The 22,704-nt window shown below is 58.1% G+C and overlaps 1 protein-coding gene across 1 annotated transcript in view; it reads left to right on the top strand.

Moving 5' to 3' along the window:
- The window catches only part of COCSUDRAFT_39545 (ketoacyl-synt-domain-containing protein), a gene marked incomplete at both ends in the record, with an annotated part of 83,961 nt that overhangs the window by 36,721 nt on the left and 24,536 nt on the right, over window positions 1–22,704 (top strand). Inside the window, 43 exons of the mRNA XM_005650936.1 lie at window positions 293–556; window positions 800–1,015; window positions 1,153–1,873; window positions 2,171–2,560; window positions 3,309–3,436; window positions 3,553–3,701; window positions 3,855–4,643; window positions 4,839–5,016; window positions 5,202–5,384; window positions 6,110–6,254; window positions 6,387–6,529; window positions 6,669–6,846; window positions 6,986–7,459; window positions 7,612–7,838; window positions 8,070–8,157; window positions 8,290–8,465; window positions 8,644–8,995; window positions 9,170–9,409; window positions 9,547–9,836; window positions 10,059–10,277; window positions 10,562–10,792; window positions 10,982–11,173; window positions 11,368–11,520; window positions 11,633–11,920; window positions 12,179–12,468; window positions 12,683–12,949; window positions 13,223–13,544; window positions 13,699–13,867; window positions 13,984–14,322; window positions 14,502–14,784; window positions 14,961–15,157; window positions 15,340–15,467; window positions 15,573–16,545; window positions 16,683–16,874; window positions 17,092–17,334; window positions 17,598–17,971; window positions 18,206–18,514; window positions 18,701–19,437; window positions 19,591–19,774; window positions 20,033–20,264; window positions 20,466–20,746; window positions 20,874–21,011; window positions 21,262–22,591. Of these exons, the coding sequence (XP_005650993.1) occupies window positions 293–556; window positions 800–1,015; window positions 1,153–1,873; window positions 2,171–2,560; window positions 3,309–3,436; window positions 3,553–3,701; window positions 3,855–4,643; window positions 4,839–5,016; window positions 5,202–5,384; window positions 6,110–6,254; window positions 6,387–6,529; window positions 6,669–6,846; window positions 6,986–7,459; window positions 7,612–7,838; window positions 8,070–8,157; window positions 8,290–8,465; window positions 8,644–8,995; window positions 9,170–9,409; window positions 9,547–9,836; window positions 10,059–10,277; window positions 10,562–10,792; window positions 10,982–11,173; window positions 11,368–11,520; window positions 11,633–11,920; window positions 12,179–12,468; window positions 12,683–12,949; window positions 13,223–13,544; window positions 13,699–13,867; window positions 13,984–14,322; window positions 14,502–14,784; window positions 14,961–15,157; window positions 15,340–15,467; window positions 15,573–16,545; window positions 16,683–16,874; window positions 17,092–17,334; window positions 17,598–17,971; window positions 18,206–18,514; window positions 18,701–19,437; window positions 19,591–19,774; window positions 20,033–20,264; window positions 20,466–20,746; window positions 20,874–21,011; window positions 21,262–22,591 (13,402 nt within the window). The remainder of the gene's footprint in view (window positions 1–292; window positions 557–799; window positions 1,016–1,152; window positions 1,874–2,170; window positions 2,561–3,308; window positions 3,437–3,552; window positions 3,702–3,854; window positions 4,644–4,838; window positions 5,017–5,201; window positions 5,385–6,109; window positions 6,255–6,386; window positions 6,530–6,668; window positions 6,847–6,985; window positions 7,460–7,611; window positions 7,839–8,069; window positions 8,158–8,289; window positions 8,466–8,643; window positions 8,996–9,169; window positions 9,410–9,546; window positions 9,837–10,058; window positions 10,278–10,561; window positions 10,793–10,981; window positions 11,174–11,367; window positions 11,521–11,632; window positions 11,921–12,178; window positions 12,469–12,682; window positions 12,950–13,222; window positions 13,545–13,698; window positions 13,868–13,983; window positions 14,323–14,501; window positions 14,785–14,960; window positions 15,158–15,339; window positions 15,468–15,572; window positions 16,546–16,682; window positions 16,875–17,091; window positions 17,335–17,597; window positions 17,972–18,205; window positions 18,515–18,700; window positions 19,438–19,590; window positions 19,775–20,032; window positions 20,265–20,465; window positions 20,747–20,873; window positions 21,012–21,261; window positions 22,592–22,704) is intronic.

The following is a 22,704-nucleotide window of genomic DNA, read 5'->3' as shown; positions in this document are numbered from 1 at the left end:
TTTTCATTCCGAATCCCCCCTTTTGACACCTCTGGACCACCTCTGGAGGCCTGGCAGACAAGCACGTTCTTTGTGTCCCAAAGCTTTGGACGTTTGGTTTGGGAAATGACTTGAACATGAGATTACCTGACCTTGTCCCCATCGGAACATGCATATGGCCGGTGACGGAATCGCAAAGACCGGTAGACAGCAATTCAGGTGTTGCTTGATGTAGTGCTTAAGGTACGTACCCATCAGGGCTGGAAAAAGTTGTAATAACATGATTTTGAGGAGGCGACTGTGGTTGCTGCAGGGTGTGCGGCGGCCGGTGAGCATAGCGGCGGCCAAGTCAGCGCTGGGGCATGCGGAGGCAGGTGCCGGCGCGACGGGCATGCTTCGCACCATCGCGCGGCTGAGTGGCGGGGCCGCCAAGGCGCTGACTCACCTGCGCACAGTCAACCCCCACGTGGCCAGCATCCTGGATGCCGGCAAGTGTCCAGTCAGCCTTCCCAAACAGGACGGCCCCGGGCACTGCACCGGCGACCTCTGCATGGGCATCAGCTCATTCGCATTCCAGGTGTGAAGCACCTCTTGCATATTGCCCTAGCTTAAGGATTTCTGAAAGGTCTCAAAATGAGATGATTCTGCAGTGATTTGCCGCGGCATAATGTCAGAGACTTCACCTGTTGTATGCAGGCCTTGACTTTACATGCCCATGAAAACCTTGGGAAGTGCTGGTGCGGATGGTGAGCACCTGCGCAGTTTCCCCATCAGGATGATGTTATTCATGACTGCTGACTGCACTGTGACGTCTCTGCAGGGTACCAATGCGCATTTGATCCTAAGAGAAGAAGCGGATCTGGACATCACAGCAGCAGGCGCCGCAGCGGCACCGGCATGGCAACGCCGCCGCTTCTGGCACTCGCCAGCGCCTCATGCGCTGCTGCACAGGGCATTTGTCTCGGCGGCTGGCGGCACTGTCAGCGCAGAGGGCACCCTTGACAGAGCGTCTGTTGCATTCCTGCTGGACCACAAGGTAATGTTGAGCTCACACCCTCCTTATACATGTGCTTGTACGGGCTCTATCTCATTTAGAAATCGTGTTCCACGCCCTTTTACACATTGATTGAGGTTTAGGTGATGTTGACTGATGAAGGGCATTGCCGGTTGCAGATACATGGGCAGACGGTGGTGCCCAGCTGTGCTTTGCTGGAACTGGCAGGAGCCATGGGCCGAGTTTTGGCCGATGACAGCGCATCCCACCAGCTCGCTGTCACAGCAGCCTCCTTCAGCGCAGCCATGATCAGCGCCCCCGGTGGAGTCCTGCGCAGCGAGCTGCACCGCCACAGCGGCAGCGTCACAGTCAGCAGCCGCGCCGCCAGCGTGGCACCCAACGCTGAGCTGGTTGTCCACCTCAGCGGCCAGGTGGCAGCAATCCAGGAATCACCTGCCCCTGCAGGCCACCAGCCTGGCGCTTCAGCAGTGCGCCATCGTGGCATACTGGCTGCTCTCGACCTCAAAACCATGGCGGCTGACCAGGGAGACTTGGATGCGCGCGCGGCTGCATGCACCGCGGATTTGGCGCACAAGCCGATGGCGCCAGACTCCGCCGGCTTCTGGATGCATCCAGCGGCGGCCGAGGCGGCCGCGGCGCTGCAGGCGTTTGTGCACCGTACGCTGCCGGCCGGCTGCCGCCGCTGCATGCGCGCAGCCGCCTGCGGCGCGTATCTGACCGGCAGCCGCCGGGCAGCTTCCCGGAAGCTGCGGGCTGTAGCTGCCGACCAGAACAGGCCCCGCCGCGGCCGCTCCGGGCGCTACGTCACAAGCATGTCCCTGCAGAACAGCGGCAGCGAGATAGCAGCCCACATGGTGGATGTTACAGCCTTGCTGGCAGGTCCCAGCTCTGCTGCTGACAGCGCCAGCTACACTACTGTCTGGCAGCAAGTGCCCCCGCCACCTGAAGCGCCCTTCAACAGGTAATGCTTCTCCCAACCTGCATTTTTCCACTTGATGTACTGAAATGCTCTTTCAGTGTTTCATCGGCATGGCAGTATACCTCGTCCTATCTTTATTGGGTGGCATGCTGTGCTCTGCAGGCCTGTCCGGTGGCTGACAATCAGTGCTGAGCCAGTGCAGCTCAGCGACCTTTGCACTCTCAATAGTGCAGATCAGCCGCCGCTGGTATCTGCAGTCAGTGTCACCATGCCTCATAAATGTGTCTACCGCCCCACAGCCAAGAGCGAGTTTGTGGCCAGCTCAGCCGAGCACCTGGAGCTGCTGCTGTCCTGCATGGACGTGGACCACACCTTTGCAGTGCACCCACCTGCAGAGTCAAATGAAGCACCCGAGCCAGATCAGCCACCAATCAATCCACCCAGCCAGCCACACCTCTACGCCAATGGAGACACCCCTCACAGCAATGGGAATACCACAAATTCAGAAGGGGGCAATGCAGAGACAGAGGAGGAGGGAGATCCAGAGAAGGAAGCCTGGAGAACCGCGACCAGAGCCAAGAAGAAAGCATTCATGCGCGCGAGCATGCTGTGGGCGTTCAAGGCGCACCAGAGAGCCAAGCACCGCAGTAAGCTGTCCCTGCTGACCTTTGGGGCCCAGCGTCCTGTGCCAGAATTTGAAGCAAGTGGCGGGCAGAGAGTATCAACGTCTGCTGCAGCGTCTCTGGCTCTCAGCCGGACCTTGCACATGGAAAACAAAGCCTCCTGTGGGCCTGCTATTGATATATGGCCGCCTGAGGCGCCACTCAAAGCAGAGGTGTGTTCGTGGGACTTTGACAGCAAATGCCGTTCATGTCTGATCATGCTTGCAAATTTTCAGAGTTTTGGTCAGGCAATTTTTGTGAGGTGGACCATTCTCTGCTGCAGGTTTTACGCTCGGTCATTGAAAGGAGCGGAGAGCGGTGTGTGGCATTACACAATGGCAGATACTATGTTGAGCGCTTAGTCATCGCACCAGATCCTGTCCAGCGACCTGTTCAGTCAAGTAAAGGAAAGACATTAGTCGTCACTGGTGGCACCAAGGGCCTTGGCTTGGAGTATACCAAACAGGTGAGCCCTCCAAACATGCATTTCCCTTGAAAATAGATGAACTTCAGTAAGCCAGGATATATTGGGCTGTCTTCTGCACTTTGTCCCAGCGTGCACACGTCTGACATGAAATGAATGTGCAGGAGATGCATAAAAGCAGCGGTGCATGCGCTGTGTTACTGTCTCGCAACCCAGAAATGGGGAAAGCAGAGTTGATACAGCTGGCAGATCTGGGCAGCGCAACATTTGGAGTGCAGTGTGATTCTGGAGACCCTGAATCACTTGCAGGCGTCGTCCAATGGGTCCACGAGAGCCTGCCCTCTGTGGCAGTGCTGGCACATGCTGCTGGCACCCTGGGCTATGACACCATCGCTGATGTGTCAGATGACCAATTCTGGAGCATATGCAATGCCAAGGTGCGCCCCTCCTTCCCTGGATTGTACACATGTGACATTCTCAAGGTCAGGTTCAAGCCAGGGTCTACTAGTGTCGTCTATCCAGAATCTGGCAATATAAGACATGGAAATTGCAGGTACTTGGAGCAGATGAATTGTGCAGCACAAGCCTACCTGTCGGCAGCCGTCACTTCTTCTCCAGCACAGCCGCGGTGTGGAGCCAGCCAGGAGCATGCCACTACGCTGCCGCCAACTCCTACCTCGACTCTCTTGCACACACATGCAGGTGAGCCTCTAAATCCATATACTGTATTGCCTGTGCATCTATGGCATGGAAAGGGATGATGATGAATGGGATGATTCTACCAAACTTGAAAGACATGAAAGGGGAAATGTTGAGGTTGCATAGCCAAAGCTGACATTCGAATGACATGTCCAGATCACAAGGCGTGCCCGCCACGTCAGTCAATTTCGGCCCCTTTGGCGGAGTGGGCATGGCGGCAGGCTACGCGGACAGCATGCGCGCCATCGGGTTACATCCCCTGCCGCCCTCCGCCGCACACACCGCATTCCAAGACGCCGGATACGCCGAAAAATCCGTGCACGCGCGCATTGCAGCCTCGCAGTTCGCCAAGGTCAACACCGTTGGCGGCCACTGGAAGTTCCTGGACCAGCTTTCCCGCCTGCCTCAAGACACAACTGCCCTCTTGAGCGCAGCTTCACTCGACCTAGCCGCATCGCAGCAGCCGGCTTTTGGCCAGTACGCAACCGCGGCGGAGAAAAAGGAGATGTCAGCTACTGCAGCAGTCCAGTTCGAGGACCTGGTGCAAATGGTGCGCAGCGCAGCGAGTGAGCTGCTTGGGGAAGACATTGGCGTGGACGGCCACTTTGCAGCCGGGCACTTTGACTCGCTGGCGGCTGTCGAGCTGTCAAACTCTCTGGGCAAGGCCATCGGCCGTGACCTGCCGGGTACCCTGGTCTTTGACTACCCCTCAGTCAGCGATGCGGCGCAATATCTCCACGGCCTCGTGGCGCCAAAACAGGCGCCTCGGGGACTTGCTTCGATCAAGACAGATGAGGCGATCACAGCGCTGTCGATCCGGCCCCGAGAGCCGTCGCTGGCGGCAGGCGGCCTGCTACGGCTGTCGGTTGCGGCGCGCTTGCCAGAGCTGGCAACGGGAACTAATGCCTTCGACGCGGATGTCATCAGTACTGCTCCAAACAGCAGGTGAGCTGTCTCCTGAACCTGCCTTTGCCAATGCACCTTGCATTGCTGCAAAACTTGCTCTTGCGCTCGTTTAGATGGCTTGCTGGAATGTCAGTGTCATGACCTAGACCTGCAGACACCTTCAGAGCCTGAACAGAGTGTCTGACTATGAAGGATGGTGATGACAGTTTAGTAAAGCATATATGATGGGAGCAGGTGGGATTTGGAGGGGCCGAGGCAGGGCAAGTCGGTGCTGCGCGCGCGTTTCGGCGGCTGGCTGCCCTCGGTAGACACCTTTGACGCAGGTTTCTTTGGCATCTCTGTTCCCGAGGCGGAGCTCATGGACGCGCAGCAGCGCATGCTCCTGGAGGTCTCCTGGGAGGCCATGCAACAGGTGCGGATATTTTCAGCCAGCCTGCCTGTGAAGGCAGAAATTATCCCTTTCTAAATTGCAAATAAAAAGTGGTCTTTCATACAGCAAGACAAAGGACACAGGTTTTGTGGTAATGCGTAGACAAACCTTCTAAGCGATCATCCTTGCTGCAAAGAATGGCGACAAGTGGATTTGCATGTGTCCAGGAGGGGGGCGGGCCAAGTCTGCTGAGCGAAGCCACCGGCGTGTGGGTGGGCATCCAGCAGATGGAGTATGGCAATCTGGCGGCCGCCTACATGCCTGCAATGGGCGCATTCACTGCCACGGGGACTCCCTTCAGCGTGGCTGCCGGCCGCATCTCCTTCACCTATGGCTTCAAGGGGCCGGCGGTATGCACAGATTCTCCATGTGCATGCTTGAGTGATGACAGCCTATGTTGGACAAATATTCGCTTGCCAAGACTTTAGGCCTCCGCTTACAGTGAGCAAGCGCGCTACCTCATACGAGTCCAATCGAGTAGCGTGATTCAGCTGTTCAAAGGAGCGCGACAATTAGCAGCCTGTGGGCCATTGCGGATACGCTCTGAAAATTCCAAGAAAACGAAATCCAAGGCAGCCCTTTTCTTCAATCGCAATTCTTGAAACTCGATGTTACGACCTGCATCGCATCTCGAAAGCGCCTTGACTTGCTCCGATGATGTCTCTATGTCGACAATCTGGCCAGCAGCGCAGACGTGTGCGACTGATCTGGAACACCATCGTTTCGTGTATTTCGATTTCGCACCAATTGAAGTGGGTCAGCTAGATTCTGCCGTCTGCCATCCGCTCCACAATCAAGCTTTATCATCTTAAATACCAATCGGGAAAGTGAGTTGACAGGTGCTACCTGCGGATGTGCACTCTTTCTGCTCTCATCTGCGCTGTTGTGCAACTGCGAGTCAACTCCACGTTTTCCTTCACATATTTGCAACAGACTTGTTGAAGTTGCCAAGTGCTTCAGTACGCGACAGTCACCCTGGTCTGGCAGTGCTTATATTCTTCTGTTTGGATTTTGCCACTGCTCCTTTACAATTATCTTGCAGTGTCAACTTTCAGTGCCCCTGATGATGGTGCAGGTGAGCATTGACACCGCATGCTCTTCTGCGCTGGTGGGCGCGCATGCGGCCGCGCAGCATCTGGGAAAGCACGGCGGGGCTGCGCTCTCAGCCGGAGTGAACCTCATGCTTGCCGAGCACACCACAGCAGCCACCCAGATTGCAGGTCCGCAAGGTCTTCAATTTAGCTTGAACTTCCACTGTCTCATCATTGCAAGGGCCTTTGGCATCCTTGCAAAGGGAAGAATGAATTAATGGAACGCTATTCACGCGTCTCTGAAATACCTGTAAACTGCAGGGATGCTCACAATGGATGGGCGCTGCAAGACGCTGGATGCAACAGCGGACGGCTACGTGCGCGCAGAGACATGCATCGTGCTGCTGCTGCAGAGCATGACAGGCACAGAATCAGCCCACAGCCCAACAGAGTCCTCCGGCTCGGTATTTTTGAAGGGCACCTTTGTCAATCAGGCACGTCCCTTACAAAAGTTTCCTTTTCAGATTATGTTGCTATCTATATCACAGCATGCACACCAGATTATGCGATGATTGACTGACGAACATTGTATCCTTAATGCAGGACGGCCGCTCCAGCAGCCTGACAGCGCCAAACGGGCCCTCGCAGCAGAGCGTCATCCGCGGCGCGCTGACAGAGGCTGACCTGGCAGCGGAGGATGTTACGGGCCTGGAGATGCACGGCACCGGCACCTCCCTCGGCGACCCCATCGAAATCGGCGCTATCAGCGCTGTGCTGTCAGGTGCTGGTTTACTGGAACGCACTCTGCATGAGCCTTTCCCACACTGCTGCAAGTACAGTGTTCAAGTTTGTCTAATAAATTTATGTTGAATGCTGGGTTTCTGCTCAGAGTGCTCAATATTTTGTGCTCGCGAAAGCAGACACGAGGACACCGCTGCGGCTGACGGCGGCGAAGTCGCGCATGGGCCACGCGGAGCCGGCGGCCGGCACGGTAGGGATCGCGCAGGCCGTGGCGATGCTGACTCAGCAGCGAGTTACCCCGCTGACTCACCTGCGGCGCGTCAACCCCCTCATCGTGGGAGCGTCGAAGGCCGCCGGCGGCCGCGCGCCGGCTCTGCCGCGGCAGCGCGCCCCGGCCGCCATTGGCGTGTCTGATCCTGGCACCTGGCAGGCAGTGCAGGGCGTGAGCTCGTTTGCCTTCCAGGGCACCAATGCGCACGCTGTGCTGTGCCTGGAAGCTGGCAGCAGGCAAGAGAATAGGATGCGTCCGGTCTGCTGGAACAGGCAGAGGTTCTGGTACGCCGGCCCTGCACACCAGCTGCTGCAGACGGCTGCAGTGTCGGCTGTGCGGAGGGAGGCCACCTTCCACATGTCCCTGGCGCGCAGTTGCCTCGGTGTGCACCTTCCAGATTTCACAAGTTGACGAACTCGCTTAACCTGCTTGCAGTCTCCTAGACATCTTCTGCTGGAGGCTAAAACCAAAATTGCCTTCTGCGCCCCCTCAAATTGCAGGACTTAAGCCTAAAGATTGAACATCTGGCTGCAGGGTATCTCCACGACCACCGCATCCAAGGGCAGGTGCTTCTGCCGGGGGCGGCCATGTTTGAGATGTCATGCGCCGCAGCCCGCTGCATGAACTCCTCGGCCGTGCACACCCTGCTGCTCGGTGTCAGCATCTCTGCACCCTGCATCCTGGAGGACGTCTCTTCGGTTCCTACCAGCACACACAGGATGCTCAGCTGCGCAGTCGCCTACTCAACCGGCAGAGTGGAGGTCCGGTCTTTCACAGCAGCTTCCAAGCTGGCGGCAGCTGCCGGGCAGCGAGGGCAGGTCCACCTGGGCGGCTGGGCAGGCCAGGCAATAACGGAAGCTTCACACCAAGTCCAGAAACCTCACAAGGCTGGATTGCTTATCAGTGTGGTGAGACCAACACGGGGAGACGTAGCAGAGCTGCCAACAGCTGTGGCCTGCCTCGTGCCAGAGCCCGTGGGCACATGTGGGCAGCCCGGAGGCTATGCAGTGCATCCAGCTGCGCTGGACAGCGCCACGCACACAGCAGCAGCCTTCTCTGGGAAGGACTCCTCAGACAAGGGTACACCCTACTCCCCATGCTCCTTACTGGGAAACTGACCATTATGTTTCCTTCACAGACAATGGTCGCAGTAGAGGGAAGAAGCAGGATGTTGGAGCATTGCTGATTGAGGGTGCCTGTTGGTGGCTGCAGCTGTGACAAGGATTCCGGTCGCGCTTGAGGCTTTCAATGCGGCTGTGGGCGCTCCTCCCGGCTGGTGCACGGGCAGCCTGCATGACCTGCTGCCTGACGGCACCGTGGTCACCGGCTTCTCGCTATCTGACGCCACACGGCGGCCCAATGCCTCCATCAGCGGCTTCCAAGCCAAGGTGAGCCAGACTGCTGTTGTCCTCCCTCCCTGAAGAACATGCACCGATATGTATTCATGAGGAGCCATTGGGACTCAACATCAAGCCTTTTCACATTGAAGGGGTAATCTTTTGCAGATGTGCGACCGGAAAGGCCTTTTGTAAAGTGCGGGGTGATGACTACTGTTGATGGAAGCAGGTGGTGCATGGAAGAGGAGCTGCTCTGGCGCCAAAGACAGCAGAGGCTGTGCCCAGCACCTATGACATTGTCTGGCAAGTGGGAGAACCCGTTCAGCCAGATCAGGCAACAGGTCCTCTCGATAATGCCCACCGCCTGCCCTGGCAATCAGACGGCGGCGGCCAGTACCCGCGACGCATGCGAATCGGCCGCGTGCGGCCGTCAAGCGAACAAAGAGGAGTGTATCCTGCACGAGAGGCGCTGCGCAGCGTGGCGTGGCTGCAGGCTGCTGTCAGGGGCAGCCAGCCGGGCAGCGCAATCCGCCTGCGCACCCGCGGCGTCCTCAGCTTTCCCCAGCTGCAGGACTCACCAGGTGCCCTCCTTTCACTTCCCCTAGCCCTGCAGCCTTTTCGTTCCATCCCCTGCCACTGCAATGACCTTTCCCCTTCACCATGCCCGCAAACATCCCCTGTCATGTGCATGGCGCGACATTGCAGGGCAATGCAAAAATTTGCGACCATGGTAGATGGAAATATTCGATGTGCAGGTCCGGTGGCGCGAGCGGCCGCTGCAGATGTAGCGGCGGCAGGGGCATGGGGGCTGCTGCGCAACGCGCTGCAGGAGTTCCCGGCGCTGCGATGGGTGGGCTCCGAGGTCAGCGCGCCCGGCGTCAACGCCCCGGCTCTGCCGGTGGCTGCGGACGCATTTGGCCTTGCGGCCGGCGGCGGCCACTGGTCCACCCCACGGATGCTGCCCCAGTCCCCACCCCAACCATCCACCCCAGAAGGTAGATCCGTCCCCTTCCTCTACACCCATGGGTCCTTCTTCTCTCTCAATTGAAGGTGATCACATGCGCCTTTAATTTAAACAGGGGGCCTGAAGGATAGCAAAGGGATTGTGTCAATGCAAACCATCACGTTGCAGGTGTGCCGGTGAGTCTCAACGGAGGCAGCTGGGTGATCACGGGGGGCATGGGGGGCTTGGGCCTCCTCTTTGCTCGCTGGGCGGCTGCGAACGGCGCAGCACACCTGCACCTGGTGGATATTCAGGTGCCCGGCAGCCTGCCCGAGGCGCTCGTTGGGCAGGGCAGCGGGCAGGGCGCCGTCACCATCAGCCGCAGCGATATCTGCCGTGCACATGACGCAGCGCAGGCTGTGCTGAGCTGCTCTGGGGGGCCACACAGCGGCATCATCCATGCTGCCGGCCTGCTGCAGGTGCACAGTGCTCCTATCATTCAGGCTGTGCTAGAAAGGCCTTGCTGTTAAACTTTATGTATGTCAAGGTGTCTGCAAATTTGTCTTCTGGGAAGACTGATTGAAGAGCTCCTGTCATGTGATGAAAGGATTCTTTTCATCAAGAAATGCAGGCTGGAAGTGCCAAATGCCTACCTTCCTTGTCTCGATGATATGAAATGCTGCTTTGCTGTGCCTGTGCAGGACCAGCTGCTGCTGAAGCAGACACCAGCAACCTTCCGGGGTGTGCTGGGCGCAAAGGTGTCCGGCCTCCTTGCCATGGCCCCGCACCTGCATGCGGCAGCCATGCCCCACACGCTGCTGTTTTCTTCAGTCTCATCCATTGTGGCGCCCCTGGGACAGCCCAACTACGCGGCCGCCAACGCCATGCTCAACGCATGGGCCAATGCGCAGAGCGCTCAGGTGCGCAGCTTACACTTGCTGGTTGATAGTTTTGCAGCACAAATACTTTGGTTTAGAAAATTTCGGGATATTTAAAAGATTCGAATATTGAGAGCACGATGCTTAAAATGAGCAGGGCGTGTGTCATAAAATTTGCTTTTTCACAGCCTCGCAATTCCTCTTAAAGACTCATGGGAAGGCAGAGGGTACTCTTCTAATCCCCTTAGATATACCCCTTTTGGATATACACTAGATATAGTACCCCATAGGGAAGGTAACCCGAAGGTAATTGCTGGGTGTGGCAGGGGCAAAGCGCGACGAGCCTGCAGTGGGGAGCGTGGGGCGGTACCGGGATGGCGGTGGTGCACAACCTGCTGCCGCGCATCGTCAAGTCGGGGCTGGGCGTTCTGCCGCCGGCCGCCGGCGTGGCCGCTCTGGCCGCCGTGCTGTGCGCGAGGGCGGCTCCGCCGGCGCAGGTTGTGGTGTCCCCCTTCGAGTGGCCCAAGCTCATGGCCGGCGCCGACCGCGTCTTCCCGGTGAGTGTACTCTATATCTGACGTGGGTCAGAGCAAACTTGCCCATTTTGTAGAAGCATTGCAGCCTTGATTAGCCTAAGGTGCTTGGGCCAGCTGTCTGTTCTCCTGAGTTTGTGAGCCCTTGAGTGGGCTGCACATGCGCATTTGTGTCTTGTTCGAAAGAGTGACCTGGATTTCTGCCTGTTGCAGATCTTCTCTGAGTACAGTGACCACTGGAAAGCGCCGGCAGCACGCGGCAGCGTCAAGAGGGCTCATCCACCTGCACAAATTGCACGAGCAGCGGCTGGCTCCGGCGGTGAGAGAGCCAGGCTGTCAGAGGTCACGGCTGGGGTGACCAGGCTGGTGCAGCGCATGCTTGGCGCTGATGTCAGCATCGACCAGGTGACCCTCTCTTCAATAAACAGTAAGAATTTAAAAATGGGCGTTTTTGGTAATTCAAGGAGGTTGCTTCACTGACTGACCCTAACAACTCCACATCTTTCATCACTGGCTTCCATGCACACTACCGTCTTGATGGGTTCTGGGAGACCTTTTTTGAATGGACATCGGAGTCCCAATAGCAATGTGTTGTGCAGCCGTTGATGGAGGCTGGTCTGGACTCTCTTGGAGCCGTGGAGCTGCGCACATCCCTTGAGGCCGCCTTCGGCCTTGAGCTGCCGGCCACCGTCACCTTCGACTACCCCTCCATCAGCGCCCTGGCCAAATACATCGCTGGGCAGCAAGCACAGGTAACTTTTTTTGCACTTCATTGAGGCATACTTTATTGTTCATGCATCACATCTTTAAACAAGATCAAGAACATGAAAGGAAGTCTTAGATGAGCTGAGTGAGAATGTGCAGGTTCAGCCGCGGCTTGCTCAGGGGACTCCAGCAGCAAGAGCGGCGCCGTCAGAGGCAAGCCTGATCACCAAGATCAGCGAAATTGTGCAGCAGATGCTAGGCATTGCAGTGGACGCCAGTCAGCCGCTGATGGAGGCAGGCCTTGACTCCCTGGGAGCAGTGGATCTTCGCACCTCCCTGGGAGCCGCTTTTAACATGGAGCTGCCGGCAACTGTCACCTTTGACCACCCCTCTATCGCAGCGTTAGCCAAATTCCTGGCCAGCCAAGTCACCCTCGACAAACCTCAGGTGCAAGTCTGCACCCAGCTTTCACACTTGACAGCATGAGTCTTCTCAAGAGCTGATTGCATGCATGTGAGTCTTTTAAAGAGAGGGATAAGCAGTATTATCTTTATTAAACGTCTTCCAGTCTGAAGGACTAGGTATATCAAGCAACACCTTGTTTACTGCTTTCCAGTCTTGTCAAGACATGCACTTCTTCCACCAGTCATATGCATGCCCAATAGCAAGAGAGGGATTGTTGAGCGGTTATTACTGCTGTGGCAGGGTGACGGTTTTGCGGAGCACATGCAGTCAGTGGACGAGGGAGCTATTCGCTCGCAAGTCAGCGCTGTGGTGGAAGGCATGCTCGGAACGGCAGTGGCGCCAGACCAGCCGCTGATGGAGGCTGGCCTGGACTCTCTTGGAGCCGTGGAGCTGCGCACATCGCTCTGCGCGGCGTTCAGCCTCGACCTGCCCGCGACCGTCGTGTTTGACTACCCGACAGTTACCTCCCTGGCGTCCTTTATTGCCTCACAGGTGGATGTGCACCCTGCCTACAGCGGCAGCTTCACAGGGTGCGCACCTCTGCTTGCTTTCTCGTACACAAGCTGCTTACAAAAAATCCCATGCTTTGCTCACCCTGCAATCTGGTATTAAGGCATATTTTGCTGACATATTGATCAAATGAATGACAGATGGGGTCCAGTCAGGTGGGTGAGTGCATGAAATGCATGGCTGACGCCTTTTTTCTTTCCGATACGAAGTGAGCATACTACAAATTTGGTGCAGGATGGCACTCAGCACGACGAGGCAGGCGCAGGCTGACACCGCCACGGAGGTTGTCGGCGTGGCCGGCCGCTACCCGGGCGGCGGCGAGGGCGTGCCGGGATTCTTCCAGAGCTTGGCAGGAGAAGAGGATCTGCCGCGGACGGTGCCGCACCAGCGGTGGGACCTGGAGCAGTACTACAGCCCCGAGTTGCGCGGCGACCTCACCATGTACACGCGCGCAGCCGCCTTCCTCGAAGGCCTCGACTTGTTTGATGCGGGGCTCTTCAGGTGGGCTTCCCTTCCTTTGTTGTGTCACTCCTTCTTCATTGCCGCCTGATTGAGGTACATAAATGAGGGTCTCGCAAGAGAAGACAAGCTCTGCAGGAGGAAGCTTTTGGAGGAAGCCTCAAATATTGGAGCGCATCGAGCATGCAAATAGTGGTGTCGGTGCAAGGGATTTGGCAGCAGTGCGTTTACAAGATTCGATAACGCCTTGGCAGAGCCATGGGTATGAGAATTGCAAGGGGAAGAAGTCACACTGTCATTGTGGGAAATTGCCAGGCTGTCGGCGGTGGAGGGGCAGGCGATGGATCCGCAGAACCGCATCCTGCTGGAGCAGACGCATCTCGCCCTCGCAGACGCGCACGCCAGCCTCGGGAGCCTCGCCGACACGCGCACCGGTGTCTACGTGGGCTGCATGTACCAGGAGTTCACACAGCTGCAGTACAACCTGGGCTACAAGATCAGCCCCGGCATTGCCACTGGCAATGGCATCAGCTACCTCGTCGGCCGCCTGTCGTACACCTTTGGGCTGACTGGACCCTGCGTCAGCACTGACACTGCATGCTCCTCATCCCTTGTGGCCGCCCACCTCGCTCACAAGGTGACTCCTCAGCACATCTGCTTATCTTGTTACTTTGTGGGTTTTCCTCACCTTCTTTTCCTGGCTTGCTCTACCAGTGCATAAACTCTTGGAGCACATGAGGTGGAATTCAAGCCAGACACTTTCTGCAAGCATGCATTGCTGCTGCGCGCAGGGCTTGCTTGCTGGTGAGACGGTGGCGGGAGTCGCGGGGGGCGTGAACGCGATGATGCTACCGATCACGACATGCACTATCTGCGGCCTGTCCGCGCTCTCGCCGGAGGCCCGCTGCAAGACATTCGACTCCTCGGCCGACGGCTACGGCCGAGGCGAGGCCTTTGCCGGTACGTCAGCCCAACCTGTCCCTTCACCTTGGCTCAATTTTTTACTAAATACTTACATCACCTGGCCTCTCATGCACGACCTTCATCACTGATCCCAGGGTTGCTCTGGAATGCAGTTGCAATCCTGGCGCGGGCCTCAGAGGAGCACAGCCGTCGGTTTGCGGTGCTACTCGGTAGCGCAATCAATCAGGACGGCCGCTCAAGCAGCCTCACAGCGCCGAACGGCCCCTCGCAGACCTCCCTCATTCGTGAGGTCATCTCCGCTGCGGAGGTTTCTGCCGCGGCGGTGGCGTTTGTGGCGGTGCACGGCACAGGGACGCCCCTGGGCGACCCCATTGAGGTCAGCGCGCTCGGCGCGGCGCTGGCCGGGGCGCGCGGCGAGCCGGCCCGGCCGGCTGCCATGGGCAGCGTCAAGGCCTGCTACGGGCATACGGAGGGCGCCGCCGGCGTGACAGGTGCTTATATTTCCTTCCTTTGCCATCAGCACATTGAAATCTCTTTTTGGGGTGATAGTAAGCGTATGTTTGACAACACAAGTCTCCTTATTTGGCGGTCTGTACTGCAACGGAAAAGGTGGACAGTCGATCACACAAGAAGCAAAATTTTCCTTTACACTGAGGCTGGCGATGGACAGGGATTTTTATGGCGGTGAAGGCGCTGGAGCAGAGGGCGCATGCGGCCGTGCTCAATTGCCGTAACCTCAACACCTACGTCTCAGCGGCTCTGTCTGACTGGGGCAAGCAGTGTGCGCTGGCAGCCAAGGTGCCCCGCCAGCTGTCACCGGCTGCTGCCGCTCAAACCGCCGCTGCCGGCACAAGCTCCTTTGGCATGAGCGGGACCAATGCGCACCTGCTGGTGTCTGTGCCTTTCACTCCCTCGGCAGCGCCTGCTGCCGCTGCAGTGTGGAACAGAGCCAGGTAGGATATTTCGAATCTCATAACATGTATCCCATTTTCAAGATGAGAAGATCAGAAGAGGAAATTTCATCGATGGTGTTTCCCTGAAGATGCTTGGATTGAGATTGCAAGTTTCAACCCGTTCAGCTGATGTGAAGGGTGGCAAGGCATTTGAGCTGTGGATTTCCTCTTAACAGGTTGTGGCCTGCGCCGGTGCCATACCATGCTATTACAGGGACGCGCCCAGCCCCGCGCGAGCGGAGGGTGGCCTTCAGTGCGGATCTGCGCGCTCCGGCGCTGCAGCATCTGTGGGACCACCGGGTGCAGGGGCAGGCGCTCGCTCCAGCCGCCATGCTTCTGGAGATGGCAACCTGCGCCGGCCGCCTGCTCACAGGTAGATACCTCCACAGACAGGATTATTGAGTAGTTTCTCCGCTGACTAAGAGTAATAAGGAGAGAACCTCTTCCCAGCCCAAAGACTCTGCACCTCAGCTATCTGCAAAGATTGCGAGAAATGCTGCCTTGGAGAAATCCGCATATGCAAGCTCCTTATTCAAATGTTATATTGCTCTGCAGGCGACGGCGTGCACCAGTCAGGCACCCACGCACTAGTCAGCAGCACCATCCCAGCGCCACTGCTGCTGTCACTGGCCGCTGCCGTGGGTGTGCAGTGCTCAGCCAGCCTCTCTGACGGCTCCCTAGAGGTCACCTCGGCAGCTGGACCTGCAGCCCGGGCCTCCGTTCACCTGCGCACCTCGGCTGTGCAGTTCTATTCCAAGCTGCCAACTGCAGCTTTCTCTCCTGTGCAGCACAGCTCACTTGCTGCACTCCTGGCCAGCAGCTTGCCGGCAGCAAAGCAGCAGCAGCAGCACATTGGATCGAGCGCCACTCTGGCGGCCAACCCCGCGGTGCACGGGTCAGGCTACGTGGCACACCCAGCGCTGGTGGACGGCTGCCTCCACATGGGCGCCAGGCTGGCAGACGCTCTGCAGCAGTCGCGGGCTGTGCCCCAGGCTTGGGTGCCTGTCGCCATCGGAGCATTCTGCCCCATGCGCGAGCTTGCAACCGCCAACGGCGCCTGGGCCGGGGCCGAGATCACCGGCAGGCTGCAGGACGGCTCTGCGCTGAGCAGCTACCGGCTTAGCGGCGGCTGCAGCGCGCCGGCTCTGCTCGACTTGGCCGACCTGCAGGCCAAGCCTGCGCGCATGGCACCGGTGCATCCGACCAAGACAGCGGCGGCTGAGCATGAGCCGGGAATGCTCTACAAGGTGCAGTGGCAATGCAGCGAGCCGCTCGCAGGCATGCAGTCCAGAGGCAAGCTGGGAATCAAAAAGGCGCTGAGAATATCAGCTTCTCCATCACGGCGCATCAGTGCCGCCGGCAGCGTGGCCGCGTCATGCCTGCGTGACGTGACTAACATCCAGCGCGCGATGACTCAGCCGCCGGCCGTTGCCTTTGACCTGGGCACCCGGGGAGTGCAGAGCCAGGAGATCGCCGGATCAGGGACAAGAAATTTGAACATCCTTGCAGAGGGAGCTGCCGCATGGGGCTTGGTCCGAGTTGCTGCCAGCGAGCGCCCAGACATCAAATGGGCCGCCAGAGATCTTGCTGCCTCAGCAACGATTGGGCAGCAGGGCCGAGAGGGCGGGGACGCCTTCGGCACCATCCTGGATGCCGGCCTCGCAGCCACTCCCAGGATATTGGCCGAGGAGGAAGACACCTCTCTAGTGGCGCCTGTCTTGGCAGTTACTGGGCGCATCGTGATCACTGGTGGCCTTGGAGGTGACCACCGCTGTCCTGTCACACATGGCCATTTCCTTCTCAAATTTCTGCTGACCTTACTAATTCACTAAGTTGACCGGGATCAATTTGAATGCATACTACCTAATCTACAGCCATCATATTTTCTGTGTGGGCAGGCGTGGGTTCGCTGGTGGGTGCGTGGCTGGCGGGCCAGTCTCGCGGGGAGCTGTGCCTGGTCGGCCGCACAGGACGCACAGCAATATCCAATGCCGCCTTCCTACCGCTGTCAGCGCTGGCAGACACAGCCTGCCTCACGCTGACGCGCGCTGATGTCAGCTCCGCAGAGGAGACTGCCAGCTGTTTGCGCGGTGATGCAAGGGTGCCAACCCAGGCCGTCATCCATGCAGGCAAGCCACACCTGCTCCTTGTCTTTTATACCCCTTGCTGTTACAGGACAGTAATAATATTATGACGTGCAGGTAAAATCTTACACATAAGCTTTCCATCATAGGAAAGTAAAAAAGGGCAAAAGATCAAAGTTCATCTCATCCACTATGCTAACCAAAGCTGCATGCATGCGCGCAGGTGGCGTGCTCCAAGACGACCCAATTGCAAAGCTGGCGCCTCATAGCGTGCGGGCAGTCTTTGCACCCAAGGTGGACGCAGCTCTGAACCTGCAGCGCTCTTCCTGGGCAACCCCGCTGGCAGCACTGAATGCCTTCTCCTCCGTTGCCTCCTTCATTGGTTCTGCCGGCCAGGGCAACTACGCCGCTGCCAACTCCGTGCTGGATGCGTGGGCCGGCAGCCTGCAGGCTGCTGGTGTCTCAGGTACATGCTCCAATCCTCCAGCGAGATACACTCGTATGAAAGTCACACGAGAAGACACCTGCATCGCTCCAATGGATGTTCATTGGAATTTGCCTTCTCACCTGCTCTTGGAATGCAAGAAGGCTTTGAGGGTCAGCTAATCTCAATTGTCTGCTTGAAGCCGAACATGACTAATTGATACATATGGATGAAAATTGTTCGAATTGGTCCTTCAATTTTACTGATAGAATTATATTGACTTGTTTTCATTGGCATGCGTGCAGCCAGCAGCGTGCAGTGGGGCGCGTGGGCGTCGGTGGGCATGGCGGCCAAGAGCCCGGCCGTGCTTGCGCGTATACGCCGCTCCGGCATGGGCGCCATCGAGCCGGCCGCCGGCCTTGCCGCGCTGCACGCGATACTCTCAAAGACGTCCACCTCAGCAGCTGTCATCGCGAACCCCTTTCAGTGGAGCCGGCTGCTCGAGAAGGCCAGCCCGCTGCCGCCTGTGTTTGCCGAGCATGCACCGGAGGCGGTTAGAGCGGCAGCAGCAGCGCCTGCCAAGAGGCAGCAGAGGGTGGCCGCCACGGTGGTTGTGCAGACCAGGGATGCGCTGCTCGGCGAGATCCAGAGCATGGTGCACGGCATGCTGGGCCCAGAGGTGCTGGTTCCCCCTGGACTCTATGTTTTCTTGTCATCTCTTCTTTTCTCAGCTTGTTTGAACGTGAAAGAGACATTCGCCTTACATCAGGCAGAGCCTTGCAACACGTGCATGCAATTGCGGCTGTGCTGTATACACCACCAAGCATCTTGACCCTGCTGCGTTTGCTGCATTTGCGAAGCAGGATTGACAACACATTGCTGAAAGGCTGAATTGTCTCCATTGTCTCTGCAGATTCAACAGGACCAGCCTCTGATGGAGGCTGGGCTGGACTCTCTGGGAGCCGTGGATCTGCGCAATGCACTCAATGAGCGCTTTGGAGCGGAGCTGTCGGCCACCTTCATGTTTGACTACCCCACCATGGCCGCCATGGCCGCCTACATCCACTCAGTACTCGTGGAGCGGACAAGCGCTGAGCTGGACCAGGCGGCCGGTCCTGCCACAAAGGGCAGGCGCAGGATGGCCGCTGTAGACAGCGCGGATGTCTTTGCGGCTGTCAATGCTGTGCTCGAGGGCATTGCTGGAGTTGTGGGCCCCGATCAGGTGAGCCTCCCCCATCATGCAGCCTCTCAAAGTTTGTTGCTGATGTTTCCATCTGTCTCTTTTGCGGCTATACTGTTGTTTGCAGTCCCTGCCCAGAGCACATCTGCAGTTTAACATATCAACCAATCAGAATTCACAAGAATCAATTGTAGAATGGGTGAGGCAGTCTTGATGTTAATCTTGCAGCCGCTGATGGAGGCCGGGCTGGACTCGTTGGGTGCTGTGGAGCTGCGCAACGCACTGACTGAGCGCTTCAGCGTTGACCTGCCAGCCACAGTCACCTTTGACTACCCAACGCCGTCTGCGCTAGCCGGCTATCTCACAGCGGCCCTGGCAGCCAGGGCCGATTACGATGACATCAGCACTGACTCAGCCGCCGGCCAGCTGGCGCTGATCAGCCCCCGGTCCTCCTTCTACTCGGCGCACTCGGAGGCCGCGCTCGCCGCCACAAATACACAATCCGCCTCGCTGATTACAGGCGTCTCCTGCCGCTACCCTTCTCCGGCGCAGCACGGCGCTGACGGCTTCTCGCGCGCGATGGAATCCTGCGCGGATCTGCCGACAGTGGTTCCTGCCGAGCGCTGGGACATGGATGCGCTCTACAGCCCGGAGGTTGCACCCGGGAAAATGTACGCGCGGTTCGTAGCGACGGTGTCCGGGGTCGGGGATTTTGACGGCGGCATTTTCCGGATATCGCGCTCGGAGGCCCTCGCTACAGACCCCCAGGGCAGGATTCTGCTGGAGGAGGTGTTTAGCGCGCTGCAGCACAGCGGGCCGGCCGGCGCGGCCGGCGCGGCCGGCACGGAGATGGGCTTCTACGTGGGCTGCATGTACCAGGAGTACACAGACGTGCTTGCCAAGTCCGGCGGCACGCTGTCGTCATCCACCGCCACCGGCAACTCCCTCAGCTTCATGGCTGGCAGGTGCGTCCATGCTCCGGTTGCATGCAATTTGAAAACACAGGAAGTTTTCCCGTTTCTCTTGATGGAATCTTCGACTTGTTGATGCATGCTGCCTGCAGTGAGACGCAAAGGACTGCAGGTCAAGTCATTTGAGAGGGCTGAGTGTGCTGCCAGGGTGTCATACACGTTCGGGCTGACTGGACCCTGCGTCAGCACTGACACGGCCTGCTCGTCATCCCTGGTGGCAGGCCACCTGGCGCATAAGGGCCTGCTCAACCGCGAGGCCAGCATGGCGGTCGCTGCCGGAGTCAACACCATGCTGTCATCACTGACAACTGTCGCGATCTGCCAGCTGCAGGTATGCTATGCTTCACACTTTCCCCCCTTCTGAATGTTGTCATTTCTCCAGCTAAATTTATTTCTGATTGTTTGGATACCCGCTGGGCGCTGATTCTGGCAAGCATATTGAGGCATCAAATCAGCCCTACTTTGGCTGCTAGCTCTGTAGTGTGACTGCCTGACTGGCGGATCTCAGGTTTTGTTCATTTGAACATTGGATGCTTTGCCTTATCATTTTTTGAGCTACTGAAATGACAATCTGTCTGCATTGCAACAGGCGCTCTCTCCCGCCGGCCGCTGCCGCTCATTCGATGCATCGGCAGACGGCTACGGCCGCGGAGAGGGCTTTGTGGTCTTTGTAATGGCGCCAGAGCGCGACGCGCACACGGCGTTGCAGCCGATTGCGGTGTTGCAAGGCAGCGCAGTGAACCAGGACGGCCGCTCCAGCAGCCTGACCGCCCCCAACGGGCCCTCCCAGAGCAAGCTCGTGGCAAATGCGCTCGCCGCTGGTGAAATCGAGCCTGGATGCGTCAGCCTCATTGCCGTGCATGGCACAGGCACGTTCAAAACTCTTTGTACATGCTGTAGCCAAATCTTAAAGCAATTTGCTGCATATTAATAGAAGCCTGCCGCATTTTGTTGCCCTAAAATATAGTGTGCCATCCAAGCTTGAATCTGCACCCATATCTTAGATAACACCCTGATTGCAGGCACTCCACTGGGAGACCCCATCGAGGTGGGAGCGTTGGGTCAGGCGCTCTCTGCGCGCCGGGATAGTCCGCTGGCAGGTGTCAGAGCCCCTGTCGCCATCGCATCTGTCAAGGCGTGCTTTGGCCACACCGAGGGCGCAGCCGGCCTGACAGGCGCTCTGCTGGCGGCGCAGAGCCTCAACAGAGTCTGCGCCCCGGCCGTCATGCACCTTCGCACTCCCAACGCTTATGTTGAGGCCGCGCTCGGGGATTGGCGCAAGCAGCACCGCATCTCCGCGCAGGTCTGCAACCTGCATTTATTTGCAATTAAGAATCCCCGCTGCATGTGTAGAAGATTGCAGGTGGGAAATCAGTTGCTGGGATATAAACATACAACCTGGCTTCCCTGAAAAGAGCGAGGGTGTGCAGGTACCGCGCCAGCTGTCACCGGGGCAGGCGGGAGCGCTCGGCCAAGACGGATGCGCGGCTGTGGCCGGGACCAGCTCTTTTGGCATGAGCGGCATCAACGCCCATATGCTGCTGTCAGCTGACCGTCAGACTGCCCAGGTGAGTTTTCGCTTCTTTGAGCTTTGTAGCACCATCAACTGCATATACATCTCAGTATTGACAACATCCCCAATTGCTTGCAAGAGGCCTCTTCATCAGTGAGAGCATAATTATTCTTTGGCTAGTTGGAGCCCGAAGCTGGATAGCCTTCTTTGCACCCAAAGATCCGGACAGAGAGGGGAGGTGAATTCCGTACTGAGCATTTGTCAGATGCAAAGAAAAGATCTGAGTGCTTGTTTGTCAATTGCAGGTGGCCGCACCCATCCAGTGGCAGAGGTCGAGAGTCTGGCCGCTGCCGCAGCCCTTCCACCTCATCAGCGCCGCAAGAGCCACCGGCACCAACACAGCAATCTTCGCCCTCAGCTTCAGCGCCCCAGCTCTGGCATTCCTGAGGGACTGCCAGGCCGGCACAGGCTTGACTACCGCCTGCGTGCTGCCGGCCACAGCGCTGTTTGAGATCGCCGCCGCATCCGTTCACATGCTCCTGGATGGCCAGCCAGCGCAGCCCATCCAGCTGGCTGACTGTGCAGTCCAGTCAGCGCTAACGCTGCCTAATCTGGCTGGCAGCACACAGGCCCCTCACCTCTGCACAGTGGATGCAGCGACCGGTGCAGCGCGCATCAGCAGTGGCGGGGCCAGCTTTTTCACAGCACAGGCCGCCAAGTGTGCTGTAGGACTGGCAACCAATAAAGCCAGTGAGAGCTCAACAGGGGTGATCAGAAGGCTGCTGCAGCATGTGCCGACAGCTCAGCGCTTGTCAGCAGCGAATGCAGTCGCAACAGTCTGCCACCCGCCTCTGCAGCCCACCTGTGGCTACCTGACTCACCCGGCAGCTACAGAGGCTGCCACACTGCTGCAGGCTGCTGTGGGCTCTGCCAGAGCCCCCCTCACAGCAGCGGTCTCCTGCCAGGCTTATGTGGCATCGTGCGCGCCCCAGCTGCCGCACGGTTTCAGCGTGTCTGCTGCCGTGGATGGAGTGTTCCCTGCCAGCAAGCGGCTCAGCGCAGTAGACATCTCCTGCCGCCAAGCAGAGGCGGCCACGCCGGCAGCGGCCTTCTCAGGGCTTGTCATGGCTTCTAGGAAGCTGCAGGGCAGCAGTCGGGCAGCCGATAGCCCAGCCATGCGCCTGATGTGGCAGCCAATCGCGTCCGAGCCAGCAGTGCCAATCCAACCGCTGCCGCAGAAGTGGCTCATTCTCAGCAGCCAGCCATGCGTGCTTCAGGACTTGTGCAGGGACGCAGAAGGATCTGTTGTGGCACTGAATATTGTCTACAGCAAGGAATCTGACAAGGAAGCTGCCAAGGGCACAGCTGACATAGTGGTCACCTGCTATGTGGATCTGCAGCTGCTTATGGCAAAGGCGCAGTCGGACCACTGCTTCCTGGTGCAGCAGCGGCCTGATCAGGACGCGGGTGCTGAGGTGGCGGCTGAGTCACTGGCTGCGTCAGCTTCCATGCTGTGGGCCTTCCGCACGTTCAGAAGGGCGCAGCCGCGCACCAAGCTCAGCCTTGTCACCTGGGGCACCCAGACTGTTGGCCCCTATGAAGCCCACGCAAAGCCAGAAAGCCTGATGGCCCTCGGTAAGCTCCGTTCCCCCCTTGCCTACTTTACACATATGCTTATACAGCACAATCTAGCAGGCCTGTGTTATCTTGTGCTCCTTGATACTGCTGCCTACAACTTCTGTTCAAGA

Source organism: Coccomyxa subellipsoidea, assembly GCF_000258705.1.
Source record: "Coccomyxa subellipsoidea C-169, whole genome shotgun sequence".
Lineage (NCBI taxonomy): Eukaryota > Viridiplantae > Chlorophyta > Trebouxiophyceae > Coccomyxaceae > Coccomyxa > Coccomyxa subellipsoidea.
Note: the sequence above shows the minus strand (reverse complement) of the source record. Positions and strands in the feature narration are given on the sequence as shown.